General features: G+C 42.2%; 1 protein-coding gene and 1 long non-coding RNA gene across 3 annotated transcripts in view; one reads left to right on the top strand and one right to left on the bottom strand.

The window, feature by feature from the left end:
* Window positions 1-4,754: 4,754 nt before the first annotated feature.
* On the bottom strand, window positions 4,755-10,459 carry LOC146444307 (uncharacterized). The gene is made up of 3 exons (XR_014850046.1): window positions 9,644-10,459; window positions 8,748-8,986; window positions 4,755-6,734 (listed from the first exon to the last, which is right to left on the bottom strand). It is a non-coding gene; the product is annotated as an uncharacterized LOC146444307 (long non-coding RNA).
* Window positions 10,460-10,508: 49 nt separating this feature from the next.
* Window positions 10,509-17,575, top strand: part of SHROOM2 (shroom family member 2) — a 118,992-nt gene continuing 111,925 nt past the window's right edge. For both annotated transcript variants that reach the window (XM_085052385.1, XM_085052380.1), the window contains exon 1: window positions 10,509-10,832. In XM_085052385.1, coding sequence (XP_084908511.1) covers window positions 10,614-10,832 — 219 coding nt within the window. In that variant the 5' untranslated portion in view covers window positions 10,509-10,613. The remainder of the gene's footprint in view (window positions 10,833-17,575) is intronic.

The raw sequence follows: 17,575 nt of genomic DNA, 5'->3' as shown, positions 1-17,575 counted from the left end.
GATTACACCCTTACTTGCAGAGGGAGTATGTGTTTTTTACTGGAAGTAAAGCGCATGACCTGTAGCATACCTAATGCAAAAAAAGGAAATTAAGTGACTCATGAATGAATGGATAACTACCATGATGGAAGTAGAGGTGTCTAAAATGTGCCAACATTTGAGGCTGAGTGGGAGATGCATCTACCAAACTAATGTGTCACCCAACACCTCAGGTGGTAAGAGCTAGCTAGTCTCTGTTTCTTATTGCTGGGCTCAAAGTATAAAGAGTTAGAACAGTCAAACAAATTCAAAGCTGGTTTGGCAGTCTTACACCCAAGATTAATTTGGCTTCTTGCGATTATGAAAATAAGAGGATAAAAGCTGGGGACAAAGGCAAAGGAAACAGAAAAGTAGTGAAAGAAATAAGAGCATAGTTATTTTGTCTTGTTAAGGACCTTTATTTAGTATTGTATAAAACTTAAATAATTCTAGAGGTCCTAATTCCCTTCTCTCTGAAATTATTGACACAATTCCCACTTCTGCCAGTGTAAGAGCAAGATTCACAGATATGCTATATCCCATTTCTGCACCAAGCCAGGATCTCAACTAAGCAAATGGTGTAGCTTTGGAGACAACCATTAGCACACATACAAGAAACACTAAAAAAAACCTCCTGGCATTGCAAATACCAATCAATCACACTCACAGCATAAGTACAGCATGGCACTACACTGAAAATTCCTGTCACGATTTTGGACATTGGCAACAGTGTGCTCAAGGATGAGAACAATACTGTGCTCCTTTGGAAACAGACATGTACTCCATAGTTTTAGAAATACCTACTCACTCTCTCCTTGGACCCAGAACACAATGTTTCATCCCAGTCTGTGTTCATCATTAAGATGAAGCAATGGCTTGCCTGCTTCTAAGGGAAAGCAACAGGTTTACAAAAATATGACAGGCATGCATTTGTGTTTTTAAGTAGTGTGTGTATGGCTTATGCTTGAGTGTGCAGCTGCACATACTTTAATCACAGTTTTAATTAAGTCTGGGACCACCGCACTGTTTTGCAAAGGACAAGGAAATTTGTGGATATAGAGACAGAGGACAGTTTCATTTTGTTTATGTGTACAATTTAACCCATCACTGCCTGAACTTACAGATCCCAGTGAAGATCCTAGCTACCTCACAAATGAAAAGCTATACTTTGTCAACATTCATGATCTCATAGTCTTCTACACATTACTGGATATTACATTTCCCAAACTGAAGAAAGCTAGGTCTGTCTTCAAGCTCAATGGATGCAGTTATGATCTCCCCAACAGATCCTGCAAGATGTTGCTTAAGGCCTTGACATACAAATCTTCTATATGCTTTAACATCATTCTTTATTTTATCTACCCACACCTCCTCCAATTAGATTTAAATTGGAAGAAACTGTGAGACATCCTTCCCATAATTAGCGGTACTAGTTTTTAAAGTTAATTTTAAACCTTTAACTTAATGTGTAACTGAAATGAATGTAGAGATTCACACTTCATCCTTGCTATTTCTAGGTTTTGGTAAAACTAGGGATATTGGAACAATAGTTATATTCAAGGTGTAACATCTGACATGACTATAACAGTTACAGACTCTATTAAAAAGCACTGAAATAAAAACAGAGGCATTGGTTCCTTCCCTCAGTGTTTTAAATATAATTATAAAATTGTAAAATATTAATTTACTTTTACGAATGGTGAATATTAATTTAAAAGGCTGAGGATGAATGTAACTAATTCATATAAAATTAACATTTCAGTTATTTTTCTTTCCTCAAAGAGTAAAAACATAAATACATGAAATGAGTATGCACTTGAACAGCCCAGTAACCTTGTGCATTTGACTGATGCAATCAAGTTACTTGTATTTTATTGGCTTACTGTATACCTTCTCAAGGGAAAAGTTATCTTACGTGGCTTTTGTGAAGAAACACATACAAACTAGTTTTTGAAACTGTGCCTATAAAGCATTTAAATTAGTAAACAAGATTTATACAGATGAAGTACAAAATAACTGAGTAGAAAAATGTAACCATAAAGCTGAAGAAAATTATTTTTGCTTAGAGACTAGAAGGAAAAAATCCCGAGTTCTCTATGCCAATGCTGAGACTATTACAGTCTTTGAACTTGCATTAAGGCAGACTTTTGTGGCCAGCCACATTTCTAGACAAATTCCACCCTTAGTCATTGTCATCATTGTATTATTTCACAGAGAGACCTTGTCCCACACCTACACAGACTACATGCAACACAGTTTGAATAGGAACTGATTGATGAAAAAGAGTGTGAAAAGAAAGAATATTATTTCTCACACATTGTGATACTATAAATTGGACAGTAATGTTTGTATGTACCCCAATCTACAAAAGTTAAATGTCTATCCTGTCCTCAGTGTTGTCCAAAGGAATCCTAGGCCCCACTACTTCTACATGCTAAAGGTTACATTAGTTGGTTCCCTGAGGAGAAATTAGGTAGGACACTCTTATATCCTCGTTACAATTGCTAGACAGTGGGATCTTGTTAAATTACATCTCCCACCACCCAGTAGTTATATTTTCAAAGACCATTAGCACTAGAAACTTATCTCATAAAACTTGTGTTCTCAGGTCTATGTAGCCCAATCAAAACACTTTGCAGCACTAACTTCACTGCTCTTACAGCACAAGAACTCTCCAAGGCTCTATTAATTAAATTGCTAAAAATGTCAGTGTACCATGGCCAATTAGATGGTCTTGTTGGACACTGTAAACAAATGTAACTGAAGGGAATTCTTCCCAAATGTACAGTCCAGGTCCAGACCATAGACACCAGCCAATGTTCTCATTTGAAATCCCATGAGCATCACTAGGTTTTTTAACTCTGCAGTGGTTGCACGGCCAGCAGTTAGCCCAGCAGCATCTTGGGAATGAGTGACAGAAAGCTGCAACCTTCTATTCCACAAATTGTTGTCTTGTGTCTCTGAAATGAGCAAACAGCTAAAAAACACAGCTTAGCTGTCTCAGGGAATCCAGAGGAAATGCAGTAATAAGAGCAGAAACATTTTAGTGCAGAAAGGATTTGTGATCAACTCTTTTGACTTTTCTGCTCTTCAGGATTAAATATCATGACTTCATTGTCAGAGGTGGACTTCACAGTCCAGGGTAGAAAAAGTAATGAGCATCCAGTGTAGTTTACTGGATCTACCTTCCAGGTGAGAAATATCGCTACACTCTACATTTACATTACAGCTTGGCCCCATCAGCTACTCTTACTAGTCAACTTCCTGGGAGCACAACTCCAAGAAATTGGTTGTTCTTAAAACTGCTTCAGAAAAGCAGTGTTCTAAAAGTAATGCTCTGCGTACCTTTAACACTTCACAAATTCAGATCTTCAAAAGAAATTAACTTCAGAGTTGTGACAGGATCTGTGTTAACACTGAAGATGGTAATAACCCCCTACCCCAAAGCTGTTTTGTCAGGATTTTATTAATGATGCTCCACTGGCATGAGTCTGTTTTACACAAAATTCAGGCTAAGGAAGCAGTACCTTCCACAGCCCCATCCTTTCTAAACCAAACACAAGCCAGGGAAAGCTAATCTGAATGTTGCACCTTTTCTCATGTGTATGACTCAGAAGGATTCCCTCAAATATCCTATCAGTTGCCAACTGTTCTGTTAGTAGAACTGGGAGGAGAGCACACCTGTACTTTAGCATACAGGGGCACTGCAGTTTGCAGGGAGGTGGCATGCACAGAAAGAACTTCTGTCCCCTGGACTCCTGGGCATGCCCAAAACAGCCTTACATCAGCCCTAGAATCACCATGTTCATGCAATATCCCACATTTGCCTCTGCTGGACCACGGCCTCTGAAGCACACCTGATGCTTTAGGGCAAACTCCTATGGCACTGCAATAAAAAATGGACATGTACTTCATGCCTTATGCATGCTTAGATCGACTTTCACAAGGTTATACATCCTATGACCTTCACCTGGACATAGTTCATGTTCTGTGTAACCAAGCTGAGAGTAGAAAGGTCAGTTGCAGAAACTGTGTCTGTTTATAGAAGGCACAGAAAGCTTTATTTATACATGGCTGATAGGCAGAAAAAGGTCTGTTTGGGGCTAACTAGCAAATGAAGACAAAGTCCAAGTGAAAAATACCAGATTACAAGGCTTTTGTCTGTTCTCATGCACACTCTGGCCTCTTGCTATTTATCTTCCCTTTTAAAAGCCTTTGCAGCATTCTCTGTACAAAGAGCATTTGAAACTCTCCCTTTGCATTTTTCCTGACCATCCTGGCTCCAGTGACCATCTTCATCAAGTACAGAATTCAGATATAACATGCTGTAATATCAGAGTTTAAATGCATTAAAGACTCTTGTTAGCTTCTGAGACTATCCCTTGTGCATTTAAAATGCGTCAGTGTTTTATCACACATAAAAGTAAGCACATAACTGTGCTGTAAGGCACAGCACAGTTTGTACAGAGAATGTTATCATGTAGCATGTGTTATCAAAGAAGATGGACACGGAAAGGCACTCCCTAATGTGCCATGATCAGAAACTCGGCAACAAGAATAAATATTAGAAATGATGCTTCACTGAAATGATGAAACTTCATGAAGCAAAAAAAAATCCCAGGTTAATGAAGCTGCAATGCACATACATATGATCAAATACAGATATATAGTGCATATAGTGCGTGTGTATATATAGATATATATATATATGCATATACTTCCTGGACTCTCTTCCACAACTAAAAAAAGGTAATTTCTTCAATAGTGCCTCTTAGTAATGGTCACTGGCCCATATTATCCCCCAAACTGTGTCCAAGTGCTGCCTAGTCAAGCCTGCTGACAATGAAACAGTATGGACTGTCAAGCATCGGTTTTTAAACCTCTGTGCTCTCACTCAGCTAATTTTTTTCTCTGTAAAGTGGTAGCCTGAGATGTTGTAATATGATTTGATAAAGGGCCCTAATGTAGGAACTGGAAAATGAAGGGATATACAGATACCAGAGGGACTATGGCCCAAGGCAGGACTTAACATGTGCCTGAACTTGACTATAAGCTAAAAACTGCACCCCTAGGGAAAGCTGGTTACCTATTCCCCTCCTCTTGCTAGGTGTATGCTAGCTTCTGATGCTGCAACCAAATGAGGAGTTGCCCTTTTCTTTGATTTTCAATCTTTTTATCATGCAATGTTTTGAAAATTATAAATCCTTAAGCGGGCTATGGATTGTAGGAGTCTGTGTTGGATTTATCTCCTTTTTCTTTTCTACAGGTCTAATAGGTCTCAAGATCTGAGTGAAGAATATTATTCTTAGCAAATCATTGTATTTTTTTCTCTTGGTCACTCACAGCCTCCGTTTGTTCCACAGTGCATGCTGTCACCCTCAGAAAATTGCTCTGAGGTACAAAGCATATGCGCTGTGAGAATAAGTGAGAATTGAACAAAGTTTGAGTCAAAATCAGCATGGGAGACAGAAATATCAGAGTGTCATATGAACTGCTATTCTTTCACAAATTTCAGCTATATAAAAAGTTCTAGATAAAGAACACAGATTTTATTTTGATTGTAAAGAAATGTTCAACACATTTTGAGTTATATATATCTGAAAGGTTGAGAACTTCTGAGGCTTTCTCCAGCACTAATTATGTGCTGATGAAGCCTTACTTGCAATACAGGAGAAACAAGACACACCTGGGAAAGCTTTTTAAGGTGCCTAAATCATAGACATCCTGCTGGAGCTTTACAACATGGTATTTTTCATTCTGGGAAAATGGGTAATTTGTTGGAATCAAAGTGTGCAGAAGAGGGCGATTATGCTGAATCCACCAGAAGCAGCATGGCAGGTTTCCAAAGGAAAGCCTCTTGGTTCCCAGATATGCCAGGATGTCTGTATATTGGGCTGCTACCCAACCTGTTTCTCCAGGTTCTCAGGACTTTCAGACTCCACAATAGACTGCCAGTAGCTTGCCAGACCTTGAACTACTTGATCAAAAAATCCATCCACTTCTGTTGCAGGAACTTTTTATCACTATTTCAGTTGTTTTGGTCTTTGTGATGATAATTTTCAAAGACTTTAGAGCTGGAAACAGGAAAGAGCTGGAAGCTACTGTGCAAATAGAAAGCTGCACTCTAATCACTATTACTGAAATGTGGTGGTATGAATTGCATGACTGGAGGGCTGCCATGAGTGGCTGTAAACTGTTCAAAAGGGACAGGCAAGAAAGAGGTAGTAGACATTACAAAGAAATTATTTACCATGAGGGTGGTGAGGCACTGGAACAGGTTGCCCAGAGAAGCTGTGGATGCTCCAACATTGAAAGGCTGGGTTAGATGGGGCTGGGTTAGATGGGGCTGTAAGCAACCTGATCCAGTGAAAAATGTCACTGCCCACAGGACATTGGATTAAATGATCTTTTAAGGTCCCTTCCAACCCTTTAGTGTTCCTGTATTTCCCTCAGAATATGTGCCATGGATCAGCTGCTCTCTTTTGGTATCGGAAGTTAAATTGTCAATGAACTATGCATGCTCCAGGGCATCAACCTTTAATTTCATATGGCTGAGGCAGAGGCACTTTTTCTCTTCACCAACCTGTCAATGTTTGGCGCTTAGCTCCTGGAAGGGCTGGTAACAAACTGGGAGATTATAAAGGCTTACCTCACCTCAGTTCTTTACTCTGTAACTATGAGTCAGCAGCCTCTACATCTCCCAAATTTCTCAGCTCCTGGGGAAAAAAAAAAAAAAAAGCCCTGCTGACATTGCAATGTCCAGCACAGTTAACGGCCTCAGGACTGAGAGTAAACCAGTCTATTCTAGAGCCAATCTGCAGGTATCCTGTGCAATTCACTGCAAGGTACCATGCCTTAAGGAATAGATATGTGGTGTATAGCCAAAAAGGTGAAACAGGCTGTGCCTTAACATCATACTGTGGCTGACACTGCTCAAATAAAATCCTGCCATAAAGTAATTTATTCACAGTTTTTGTAATCTCAATGACTAAATAGGGAACAGATATGCAATTTATGCAACAGAAAGAATGGAGGTTGAACAAATTCTGTGGAACAGAATTTCACTTGAAATTGTTAATTAAGCTTCAAGTACCAAGGTAGGACAACAGATGAAGTACTGTGGAAGGAGCCTGGTTTACTGCAGAAGGCTTTTGTTTCACAGGGCAGGGACACACAACCTGGGTATGTGGGTACCATCTCTTAATATAATCTGATAGCTCCTTTTTGCACAGCAGGAGGAGGCGTTTGGTAACTTTTGTGTATCACTGCGAAATATCTTTGATACATGTATCTTTAGCACACATTTTTAAACAAAGGGATCCCTTCCATATCATGTTGGTAATAGCTGCATAATTCTCTGTCCTCAGTGTGAAAAAGTCTGTTACTTCCTTGGATATATTTATGGCTCCCTGATGCATCTTGCATTTCTACCTTCTATTGGTAACTTCTGTGTGCTCAGAAAATGTTTGACAAGGGAGAAAGCTGAGGATTTGGTCACCGAGGCTTTTGTTAGACCAATACAGTTATCACTGGTTCTCTTATCACACAAATGAAAAGTAATATTTTAGAATCCATTCAATAAATCCTTTGTTCTTCATGACTTTTTGAAACCTTATGAAGGCTGGCAGAAGCTGCAGAAATTCAAGTAATAAAATTATCACAATATTTTAAGAAGAACACAAGTACAAGTCTCCAGCTGAGTTCTGAACAAGCTTCAGATTGCACAGAGAAGGAGGAAATAAAAGAAATTGAGAGAAATGTGACCATTATGACAAAAAAGAATTCCTGTATTGCTTTGGCTGGTCAAACACATATATATGAAGAACTTACCTTGTGGTCTCTTAGTAACATTGATAACATCAAAGGATAAAAGGCAAAAAAAGGTGTCATTCCAGATAAGGAAGTCTGATTTCTGAACTGTCAGCCACAAGCTGAGGAGCTGCTTGATTACTGTGTCAGACTATTAGGCTCTAAGAAAGCATTAGTAGCTATAAAATTTTTCTTTACTGAGGTCTTTCTTAACCAGGAGTGTGAGAGCTTTCCGATATTCCTTCTTTAGGCAATAGTTTTCCCAAGAGCTACATGTCTACATCTTCCACTAATGTAATTGCAGTGGCAGAGTTTGACAGTTTTCAATGGCTGCCAGTTCCTGGCTCTAGATTTCTCCAGTTTTACAATCTGTGCTCAGATTTCTTCATCGTGCTTAAATACTGAATTTTTAAGACCAATTCTAAAAGCTGGAACAGTAATGTAAATCTTAAATTTCTTATGGACAACAAAATGTTCAAGATGAAGAATGAATATTTGGCAGTAGAAAAAGGGGGGATAGAAACAGGGAAGGCATTTTTGGAAGCAGGATTTGCTCTTCTCATTAATGATATAAGATACTTTATTTTCTTTTAATTTAATGTGCATACTTGGGGATACACTAAAGTTTGAATCATTATTCTGGATTTTCCTTTCATTATCCTACTTACAGAAAACAAATTGCATACTGCAGCTCCTTAAAACTTTCAGCTATGTTACTGAACACAAATTGCTGTGAAGACAACCTCATATGTGTTACACAAACATGACTGAAGACTTTGTCTCAGATTCTAAGAACTGGAGAAAGACATGGAGAAAACTACTTGTATTTCTGCTTGCCTATATGACAGAAAATAATTACAGAAGAAATTTGACTGAGGATCTGCAAGTCATTAGAGGTCTCAAATAGCTTGATGCAATACCTAGGTTCAGTATAAGGCTTGTATTTTGCAGAATTCTCATAGAAGGATGTGTAAGTTTGAGTACTCCCTCCACTGTTCCTTCTGTCCCTTAATCACAAGGGAAAAACAATCATCCTCATAATATATTTTTCTTGTTGCTAGATGTCCTCCAACCTGCTGTTGGGATTGATGACTCAGATGTTCTCAGTCCTGAACCCAAAGTTTTCCTTAGGTGTTGAAGAAACATTTTGTAGCTAATCCTGGAAGTATTGTAGGGAAGAAAAAAAATAAAAAATAAAAAAGAAAGTTTTAGTTCAAGGAAGGGGAGTTTTATGAAAAATAAACCAACTGAAACAGGAGTTAGAGGATCAGACTACATAACCAGAATGGCCTTATGGTCACTTTCAGAAAACAAAATATGTGACCTGTCACATCAATATATAGAACATTTTATAATCCCACTGCATGCACCAGGCACCTCCAAGAGACAGCTTGTCACACGAAAACGTACCTTGAGGTTCACCAGTCTTTCAGAAACTAAACTAGAGATTCGCCTGTGTTTTAGATCAGGCAGTTCTTCGCTTGCTTGGTAGTGAAATGCCAAGGAGGAATGTGTGCCGGCACACCAGTACTCCAGGCCAAGCCCGGTCCTGATTTAAGACACTGAAACCTCCTATAAAGTGATTCAATTAAACTGGGAGAATTACAAAAAGCAAGTATTTCACCCCCAGCCTCACTACTAACTCAATAAAGGTATCAGACAAACCCAAACGCTGCATTCATTTCCCATCCATGAGATTTGCCTTCAGATTAGCCCTTCTAGTCCTGCCTCGCCATCGCACTCTGCCATCAAACTTTTCTGACAATCTGGGACTCCAAGTCTCTTCCCTATTGCGTTTCTTTGCTGAGGGCTTCACCTGTGTTTCGCACCGCTCTCTTGCTGGCGCCCAGCCCGTGCCGCGCGTTCGGGCGGGGAGGGCCGAGCGGGGCTGGGAAGGAGAGCGCGGCCTGGCGCCCGGGGCCTTCTCGCCCCACAGGTGGTGCAGGCAGCGCGGCCCGGGGGGCGCCCGGGGAGGGGCCGGCGGAAAGCACCTCCTTCCCCCCTTCCCCCGGCTCCCTCCGCGGCTGCCCCCTGACCTGCCCTCCGCACTGCCCCGCTTTCCCCTCCCCGAACACGGCGGCGAGACAGGAAGAGCCGGCCCCCTCGCCGCTCCCCACCCCGGCCCCCTGCCGCCTGGCACGGTGAAGGCGGAGCGTCCCTGCCCGGGGGACGGCCCGAGTCGCCGGCTGCCCTTTCACCCCGCCCTCCACCTGCTCGCCGCTTTGTTTGGGAACAGCGCTCGGGGGGAGGCGCGGCCGCCCCTGCGTGTGGTGGGTTGGGGGTGGCACGGCCCCGGGGTGACTCGGGGCTCACGGACGTTCTCGCCGCTGCCTTTGTCTGGCGGCCGGCCCAGGGCTGCTCCCCTCTCCCCCCTCCTCCTCGGCCGGGGGATCGCGCTGCGGGGCTGCGGCTCTCTGGGAGGGGCGAGCGGCTGCCCCGCTGGTGGAACGCGGGTTTCGCCCTCTTTAGGAGACGAAGGGGAGGCGGGGGCGCCTCTCTCCCCGCCGCGCTCCTCCCAGCGCCCCGCGTTGCTCGGCGGCGTTTGCCCCGCCGCCAAGTTGCCACAAGTTGGAGCCGCCCCCCTGCCGCCGGGCTCCGGCCTCGGCGTGAGACAATACCGCGGGCTGCGGGGGAGGAGGAGGAGGGGGCGGGCGGAGCAGCCCTCTCTCGCTGCCGATGGGGCCGGGCCGGCCGGCGCTGCGGGGCGGGTAGGTGGCTCCGCGGGCGGCCGCCGGCTGGCGCGCACCGGGGAGCGGCCGGCAGAGGCGAGCCAGACCCGGCGCTCCATGGAGGACTTGGGGCTGCGGGGCGGGCGGGAGCGGCTGACTATCGGCGACCCGCGGCTCGGCGCCGGGCTGGTGGAACCGGGGCCCGTGATGCTGATGGTGGAGCAGCGGGCAGCTGAGGGCTACAGGCTGGTGGAGGTGCAGCTGACCGGTGGGGCTCCCTGGGGCTTCACGGTGAAGGGCGGACGGGAACACGGGGAGCCCCTCATCATCACCAAGGTGAGCGGCGCCGGGGCGGGAGGGAGGTGGGTCCGGCCGGCTCCATTTTGCCGTGCCCGGGGCGGTGACAGCCCGGCCGCGCCGCCTGCCCGCAGCCCGGGGCGCAGGTACCGCGGGGCAGCGCGCCCAGCGCAGGTGCCGCCGGGCCGGCTCCCTCCGGCGCTGCTCGGGGCCGCCGCCTGCCCCCGGGGAGCCGTGCCGGAGGGTGCGGGGCTCATCCCAGCGGCTCGGGGGGCAACAGGTAGCTGGGGGCAGGCAGCCTGGCGGCTCCGAGCTGCTACTTCTGGCCCCTCGTACGCCCCAGTAAAAAGCCGGCGCCGGCGTTGTGGGTGCTGGTAGCTGGCTGGGGGACCCGAAACCCGGTGCTGGGCTGTTCCCTCCCTCTCTTCGCTCCGGGCTTCTGGCGCAGGAGGGTATGGGGACTGAAACTCCCGGCTCCGAGGCTGAGTTTTCTCCGCTGCCGTTGCACTTGCAAATTCTAAGTAATTAGGGTTGCCTTTTGTTTGTCCCTTCTTCCTTAAACAAAAAGGTCTTGTGGATAGTGACCAAATCCATGCACTGAAGACGGGGGGAGGGGGACGTGCTTGGGTATATATGCACTTTCTGGTTGCCTTCTTTTTTTTTCTCTTTTGGTTTTTAGTTTTAGTCCTTCTGTACTCACAGCTTTAATCTCAGTGTATTGGACATGAGTTTAAAAAGTGCAACACGTTTTCTTGAAAATGTTTTTCATCTGGATGTGTTTTGACTTAAGAGCTCCCATTCTCAGTAATTGTTGGGTTTTGCAGTTAAGACAGCTTTCATGTTACACAGTGAAAGTACATTAAAATAGATCCATATGTTGTAGTAAAAAAAAAAATCACATTAGCAAAGCACATTTTGCTCAGGATCTGTCAGAAAGTTGTATATATGCTTTTGTTTACAAGTCTTCTGGACTCTGCCTGTTCCCGTTTTGAAAGTGCCAGAGAGTGTCAGAGGTCATTATCCACAGCAGAAATTATTCTAATCTTATTTTTCAGCTGATTTTGTTGTGAGTTTTCTAGTTGGTTCTCTTCTCCTACCCTTGAAACAACTGTGTTATGAATATTCCAAGTTAGGGCTTTTCAAACCATCTGTTTCTAGATCACTTCCTTAGTGCTGTTTGTCAAGGAACAACAGTGAGTGTCAGATGTATATGCTGAAAAATGACTGCAAGTCTGTTGGCCGCTTACCAGTGTCCTCAATTACAGAATAGCAAACCCGGGAGCATTTGAGGAAAGGGGAAAAGAGCTATTTTACTATGTATGTACTAGCTATTAAGTGCCAATTCAAATAATTCCACCTTTCTGGTAATGGCTAATAAGTGCTACATCTAAAGACTGATCAGCGATACTTATTCATAATGTTACCTAGGTATTAAGTAACAGGCTTAGGTATTTGTGGCATGAGGATGTGGCTGTGGTATGTGGAGAGAAGTGGCTGTGCCTGGGAACCTTTTAAACTGGGTCTGTTGCAAGGGAATAATTAAATAGAACCACAGCTGTGCTGCTGTGTGGAAGAGAAATCTGGGTCCATCCGTACAGACCTAGAAATAAGAGAGAACTTGAGTCCTTGAGTTTAAATTTTGGAGTGTATTTTCATTTGCCATTGTTGGATACAATGGTATAGAACTAGTTTTGAAACCAGGGACTGGAACTTGTGCACTCAGGACTACAGTTCTTTAGCTGCAAAATTTTCCATCTTGGTTTGGTCCACCCAGCATGGTGTTTTGCTTTTTACTGTGCTGCTTCTAGTGGTGGAAAGCTACTGGGAAGAAGAATTTAATACCGAGTGGTTAAAACAGTCCCTCCTTTCAAGAGGTGTAAAGTTTGTCTCTTCTCAGCTGAAGAGAGAAAGCCCTGAACTTGAGTGACCTTGTTCTTGAGTGGGGTTCACTGGGCTGCTGTGGGTGAGGGAGATGCCATTTCACCTGCGCTTCTCGCTCTGTGGCGTGTCCTTCCTTCTCAGGTAGACTCAGACTGAGGCTGGTCAGTGAGAGACCCGAGAAAAGCCAGTGGACTAAATCCTTCAGGACACCTGTGGAAACACTCCAGGGTTTGTGGATTCAAACTGTGCTTAAGCAATAGCTGGCCATGAAGCTCTGTCTCACTCTAGTCCAGAGCATCTCTGGGGAAGTGAGGGTGGATGACGACAACTGCCAACTCTGAGAGGAATGTGACAAGGTGTGAATGGAGTCTCAGATAGCAGCTGCTTAAGGGGGATTTCTAAAATTCTGCCTGTCTCTGTTTTTACAGACTCAAAAGCAAGATCACCCTTTGAAGAAAGTTGCACCTTTATGTAAATGCTAGGAAGTCTGTGTGTGTAAATATTTCCTGCTTTCCTTAGCATGTATGGCACAACTGCCAGAGAAGTAGCACCAAAAAATACTGTAATTGAAAAATTCATGAGGAAGTGTATGTTGCTCACTTTTCAGCACTTTCTATATAATACACCTCTCCGTTTTTCTGGTTGTGTGACTATTTCACTTCCTGATAGGAAGGGAAATTTTTTTGTTACAGGTATCATAGGGAGAGTCATGGGCAAATACTAGCTGCGAGTACTTTTTAGGAATTTTTTAGCTGGAAATTAGGTGAATTAAAACAAGAGTGTCCTTTGATCCACCAAAATGCCAATAATCAGAGTAGGGAAGGCATGCTAGAGGAGAAAATTTGTCCAGCCTTACCAAGGATATAAGTGTGTGCTCAGCTGCTGGAGTTTTGTCTGTGCTCACTGCAGCAAGGTTGCACTGGATGACCTTTAAAGGTCCCTTCCAACCCAAACCATTCAGTGATTGATGCTGTGAGGGAAGTGCTTTTCCCCGGGAGAGGTCAGTGCACAGTCATGCTGCTGGTGCCCAGCACTGGGGCCAGCCCTTGTGGGGTGGCAGGCTTCCCCATTTCACAGCAGCATGTCTTTCTGTAACTGAAACAAGACTTGGAGAAATAGTCTAGAGATAGAACCAGGTAGGCAAAGTATCAAGTTCACCTGCCAGGCGCAAGCTTTTTTTTTTTTTTTTTCCTCCCCCCTAGCTCTTTTTGTTATTGCTGCAATAGGCACAGAGAAAAATGGTGCATGACACAGCTTGCTTGATCTTTGAGCATAGCTGGTCTTCTAAAACTTGCCCCACCCACGTGCAAATGGTGTTGCTAATATTTGAGAAAAAGGTCTTTTAGCATTGTCACTGTGTTGCATACTATTATTTTTTAATGTCCCTTTAAAAAAATGCTTTGCATTTTTTCTGATCTCTGCATGTGTGTGTGATAACATTCCAAAAAAAATTGCCCAAAGGCAGCTTGTTCTTGCCTAATTTGACATCTTGAAAGAAAGGACTTGCTTTTTATAACAACATGTATATTTCAACAGAAGGTGAAATGAGAACTTTGAGAACATTAATTAGAAGTCTCACAAGCCTCAGTTTGTATTTTCCTCTTTTTTGAAGAAACAACATCTGAAGAGGGAGATCTTACTGGAAATAATAAAAATGAAAAGTTAGAGTGCTCAGGTGGGAATCTCATGAAAATCTCCCATAGCTGCATTATCTTGATTACTTTTACTTTAAAAGTGCTCTTATCTGAGATGCCCAGCTTGTAGTGTCAATCATACTATTGATTGTGGGTGGTGGATAGAAAGTCATTTCACTTCCCGTACGAAAAATATGCTTAGGAACTCTGAAGTTGTTCTGCAGTCAGCTTTATCCATATTATATTAATAAATATGAGAACATTCTAGTTTATGCAGTTCAAGAAAGATTGATGTATTGCTTAAATAAATTTCTTTTTAGTATCAGCTTTACAAGAGCCTACAGCTATACCTCCTCAAGCTATGATCTCATTGCAGTCTAATCAAGGCTGGGCTTGGCTGGCATTTCAGCAAGATTTCCAAGTGAAACCTGGACTGTTGCAAGAAGTTTTGTTGTTGATTTAGTAGATAGAGTTTTTGTCTCCTGAATCAGTGCTGAATTCATGCCCCAGCTGGAGGTGCTGTCTTTTAAAAAGGAGTATCAGACAGACTCAGAACTTTTCTTTATTCCACTGTGCTTTCCTAATGTGCTCCTGTCTATGGTTAGGTGTGAATTGTAATTTGTTTAACTTAGCAATCATTTAAATCGTATAAAGAAACGTTTCCCTATTAATTGGCTGCAAGACTTCTCCATGTGACTTGTATTAATTTGTTATTTCAGTAGTAAGTGATTACTGGTTTAGTTAGTTAGATAATTCTTTATTCCTTGCCCTTAAATGTGTGACTAAAAGCAATTACTTGCATTGCCATACTGCAAGAATATTTTGGGGGGGGGAAGAGCTTTAATGGTGCTGTATACAAATGAATAATTTAAAAAAAAGACATAATCAGGCACAAATACCAGTTTCTTCCCTCAAGTTAGGTGTTTTAGGTGAGCTGCATTGTTCACAGACATTAACAATTCTTATACTTGGCTGTGAAGCTTGATGTCCAAAAAACCAGCATGTAGCAGTAATCCTGTGAGATTTCTGACCGCTTCAACATAAATGCATCCATTTGTGTAAGTAGCTGATTTATAAGTTCTTAGGAGGCATTGTACTGTGGCCAAGAAAGAATTCTAACCTAGGTCTCCATACCCCAACAAATTTCATTCGCTTAGTTTAGTTCTAGAAAGATAGTACATGGAGGACTATTCATTCTGTTTTCTATTAATTTTGTCATGGTCGTCAAATCCAGGCAAAATTACTGACCTGTATGGATCAGAATTCTAATGGATACATTAATGAGCAATTTTAAAAGAATGTATCAGATCATGTTCTGTGTTTCTTTTGAAACCTTCGTTCAACTTCTTATCTTGTAAGAGGGGCTTATGGTCTGAGTTGAACCTCCTTGTGTTGTTAAATTTGATAGCTGAGAAATGTTAGGAAATGTGTATACATCAAAATGAATGTTTTAGGCTTGAAATAGTACCATGTAGCTATTTATATCTTTTCCCCTGCCAAATATGTTTAAAATTGGGCTTTTATCAATGCCGTAGAGACTGTTCTAAGTGGTGTTTTTCTTAGAGTCTGGTTGTTAGATCTCAGGTTTCTATTATTGGAAGAGAGGGGTTGGCTTGCTTGGATGCAGGAAGATTTTATTGATGAAGGTGAACCAATTGATGAAGGGAATGCTCTCAATTCTAGTGCTTTAATGGCTGTTGAATGACCTCTTTATTATGACTGTTAATTTACTGGCAGAATGAAGCCCACCATCCTCACATGTGGTGTAAATGAGCTGTCTGTGGAAGTATGAAGCTTGAGAGGGTGGATTTGCAGTTTGGGGATTTTAACAGTTGAAATGGCACCAATTTTGGAATCTGCATTTAAAAGTTATCTTGGAAATTGCCACATGTGATCTAAAAACTGTGTAAGGAGTTGAAATTAAAGGATGGGTTAAAGGCTTGTGACTCAAGAAGTCTCGAGTCAGTTGAGTTAATTGCTTATCAGTCAACAGTGTGAGAGTGGGCTTTAATGGTGTGTGTGCTTGCAGTACTGAAACTCAACCTTCCTTTGTGCATTTCACACTACATTTGAAGAGAAGAATCTTCCAGAGGACTCAGAGTGCTCTTGTTTAAAATCAGAACTAAGAAACTTACTTAAAATCAGAGAACTTCTAATTTTTGGAAATACTGGTTGCTTCGAAATTGTTTTTATCTCCTCTGCATTTCCCTCTTTCAGCTACTTGGGCAAAAACTGTCAAATTTATCATCATTTTTTTAGTTTAAAAGAAAACACAAACAAAATCATTCATGTCTGTGGAGTCTGCCAGATGAATTGGTATGTTTTGTGGGAATAGTTACTGCAACAGGAGTGAAACAGCTGGATTGACTGAATATTTATTAGTTTGGTCGGCTTAAAGGACAATTTAAACTTCTCTGGTTGTTAGTTCATACTTATGTTAGTTTGTTCTTTTCAGTATGAATTTTGGATTCTATCACAGGCATTAACATGAAAATAAAAGATCTGCAAGACACCTCTAGTTATTGGTTGCTGTTGTCAGAGGTTTGCAGTTTATTATCTACATATCCATCATGTTTATGGTTTTGTTTGTTTCTTTAAGAGGAAAAACAGTGTGGGTATGTGTGGTGTTTATGCATATGCTACATGTGCTTTACTCAATGGACTGTATTTATTTTTATCTTCAGACCTTGATTCATTGTATGTTCTCTTGCTTAATAAGTATTTAAAGCATGGGAATGTGGAAAGAATAAGGGAAATGGGAAGTGAAACGTGGTCATGAACAGATTAGAGGAAACAACTGTTTAGTAGTCACAAAGCCAGTATTTTATTGTATTTGAGCTTCTTTCTTCTCAAAAAAAGCCATTTGTATTTCGTCTTCCTATGCATTTGTAATCTATACATTGAATACCTGATATGTATATGGATCTAGTTCTGTGGGTCAGTTTGTTATAGAAATTGGAGACAGGTCCTAGACATTAAGGAGATTTTTTTTTTTTTTTTTAACTTGCTGTGCATTTAAGAGATACAGTGCATGACGATTTTCACAGGTAAAGTAAAAATTGATACAGTTACACTGCGGCTTCATTTAATCTATGAGAACTTGCTTTCTGCTCTCTATTTTAAACCTATTTGATATTGATGCCTCTCTATAAAACTTAATGTAATTCTGGACTTTCGGGTTTGGGTTTGTATTTTGGTAGGCTTTTGGTGGGGGGATGTGTGTGTTTGCTTATCTGTAAGATAAGAAAGAATCTTGGAAGCTTTCTA

Source organism: Lichenostomus cassidix, chromosome 1 (genome assembly GCF_008360975.1).
Source record: "Lichenostomus cassidix isolate B80296 chromosome 1, HeHo_3.0, whole genome shotgun sequence".
Lineage (NCBI taxonomy): Eukaryota > Metazoa > Chordata > Aves > Passeriformes > Meliphagidae > Lichenostomus > Lichenostomus cassidix.
Note: the sequence above shows the minus strand (reverse complement) of the source record. Positions and strands in the feature narration are given on the sequence as shown.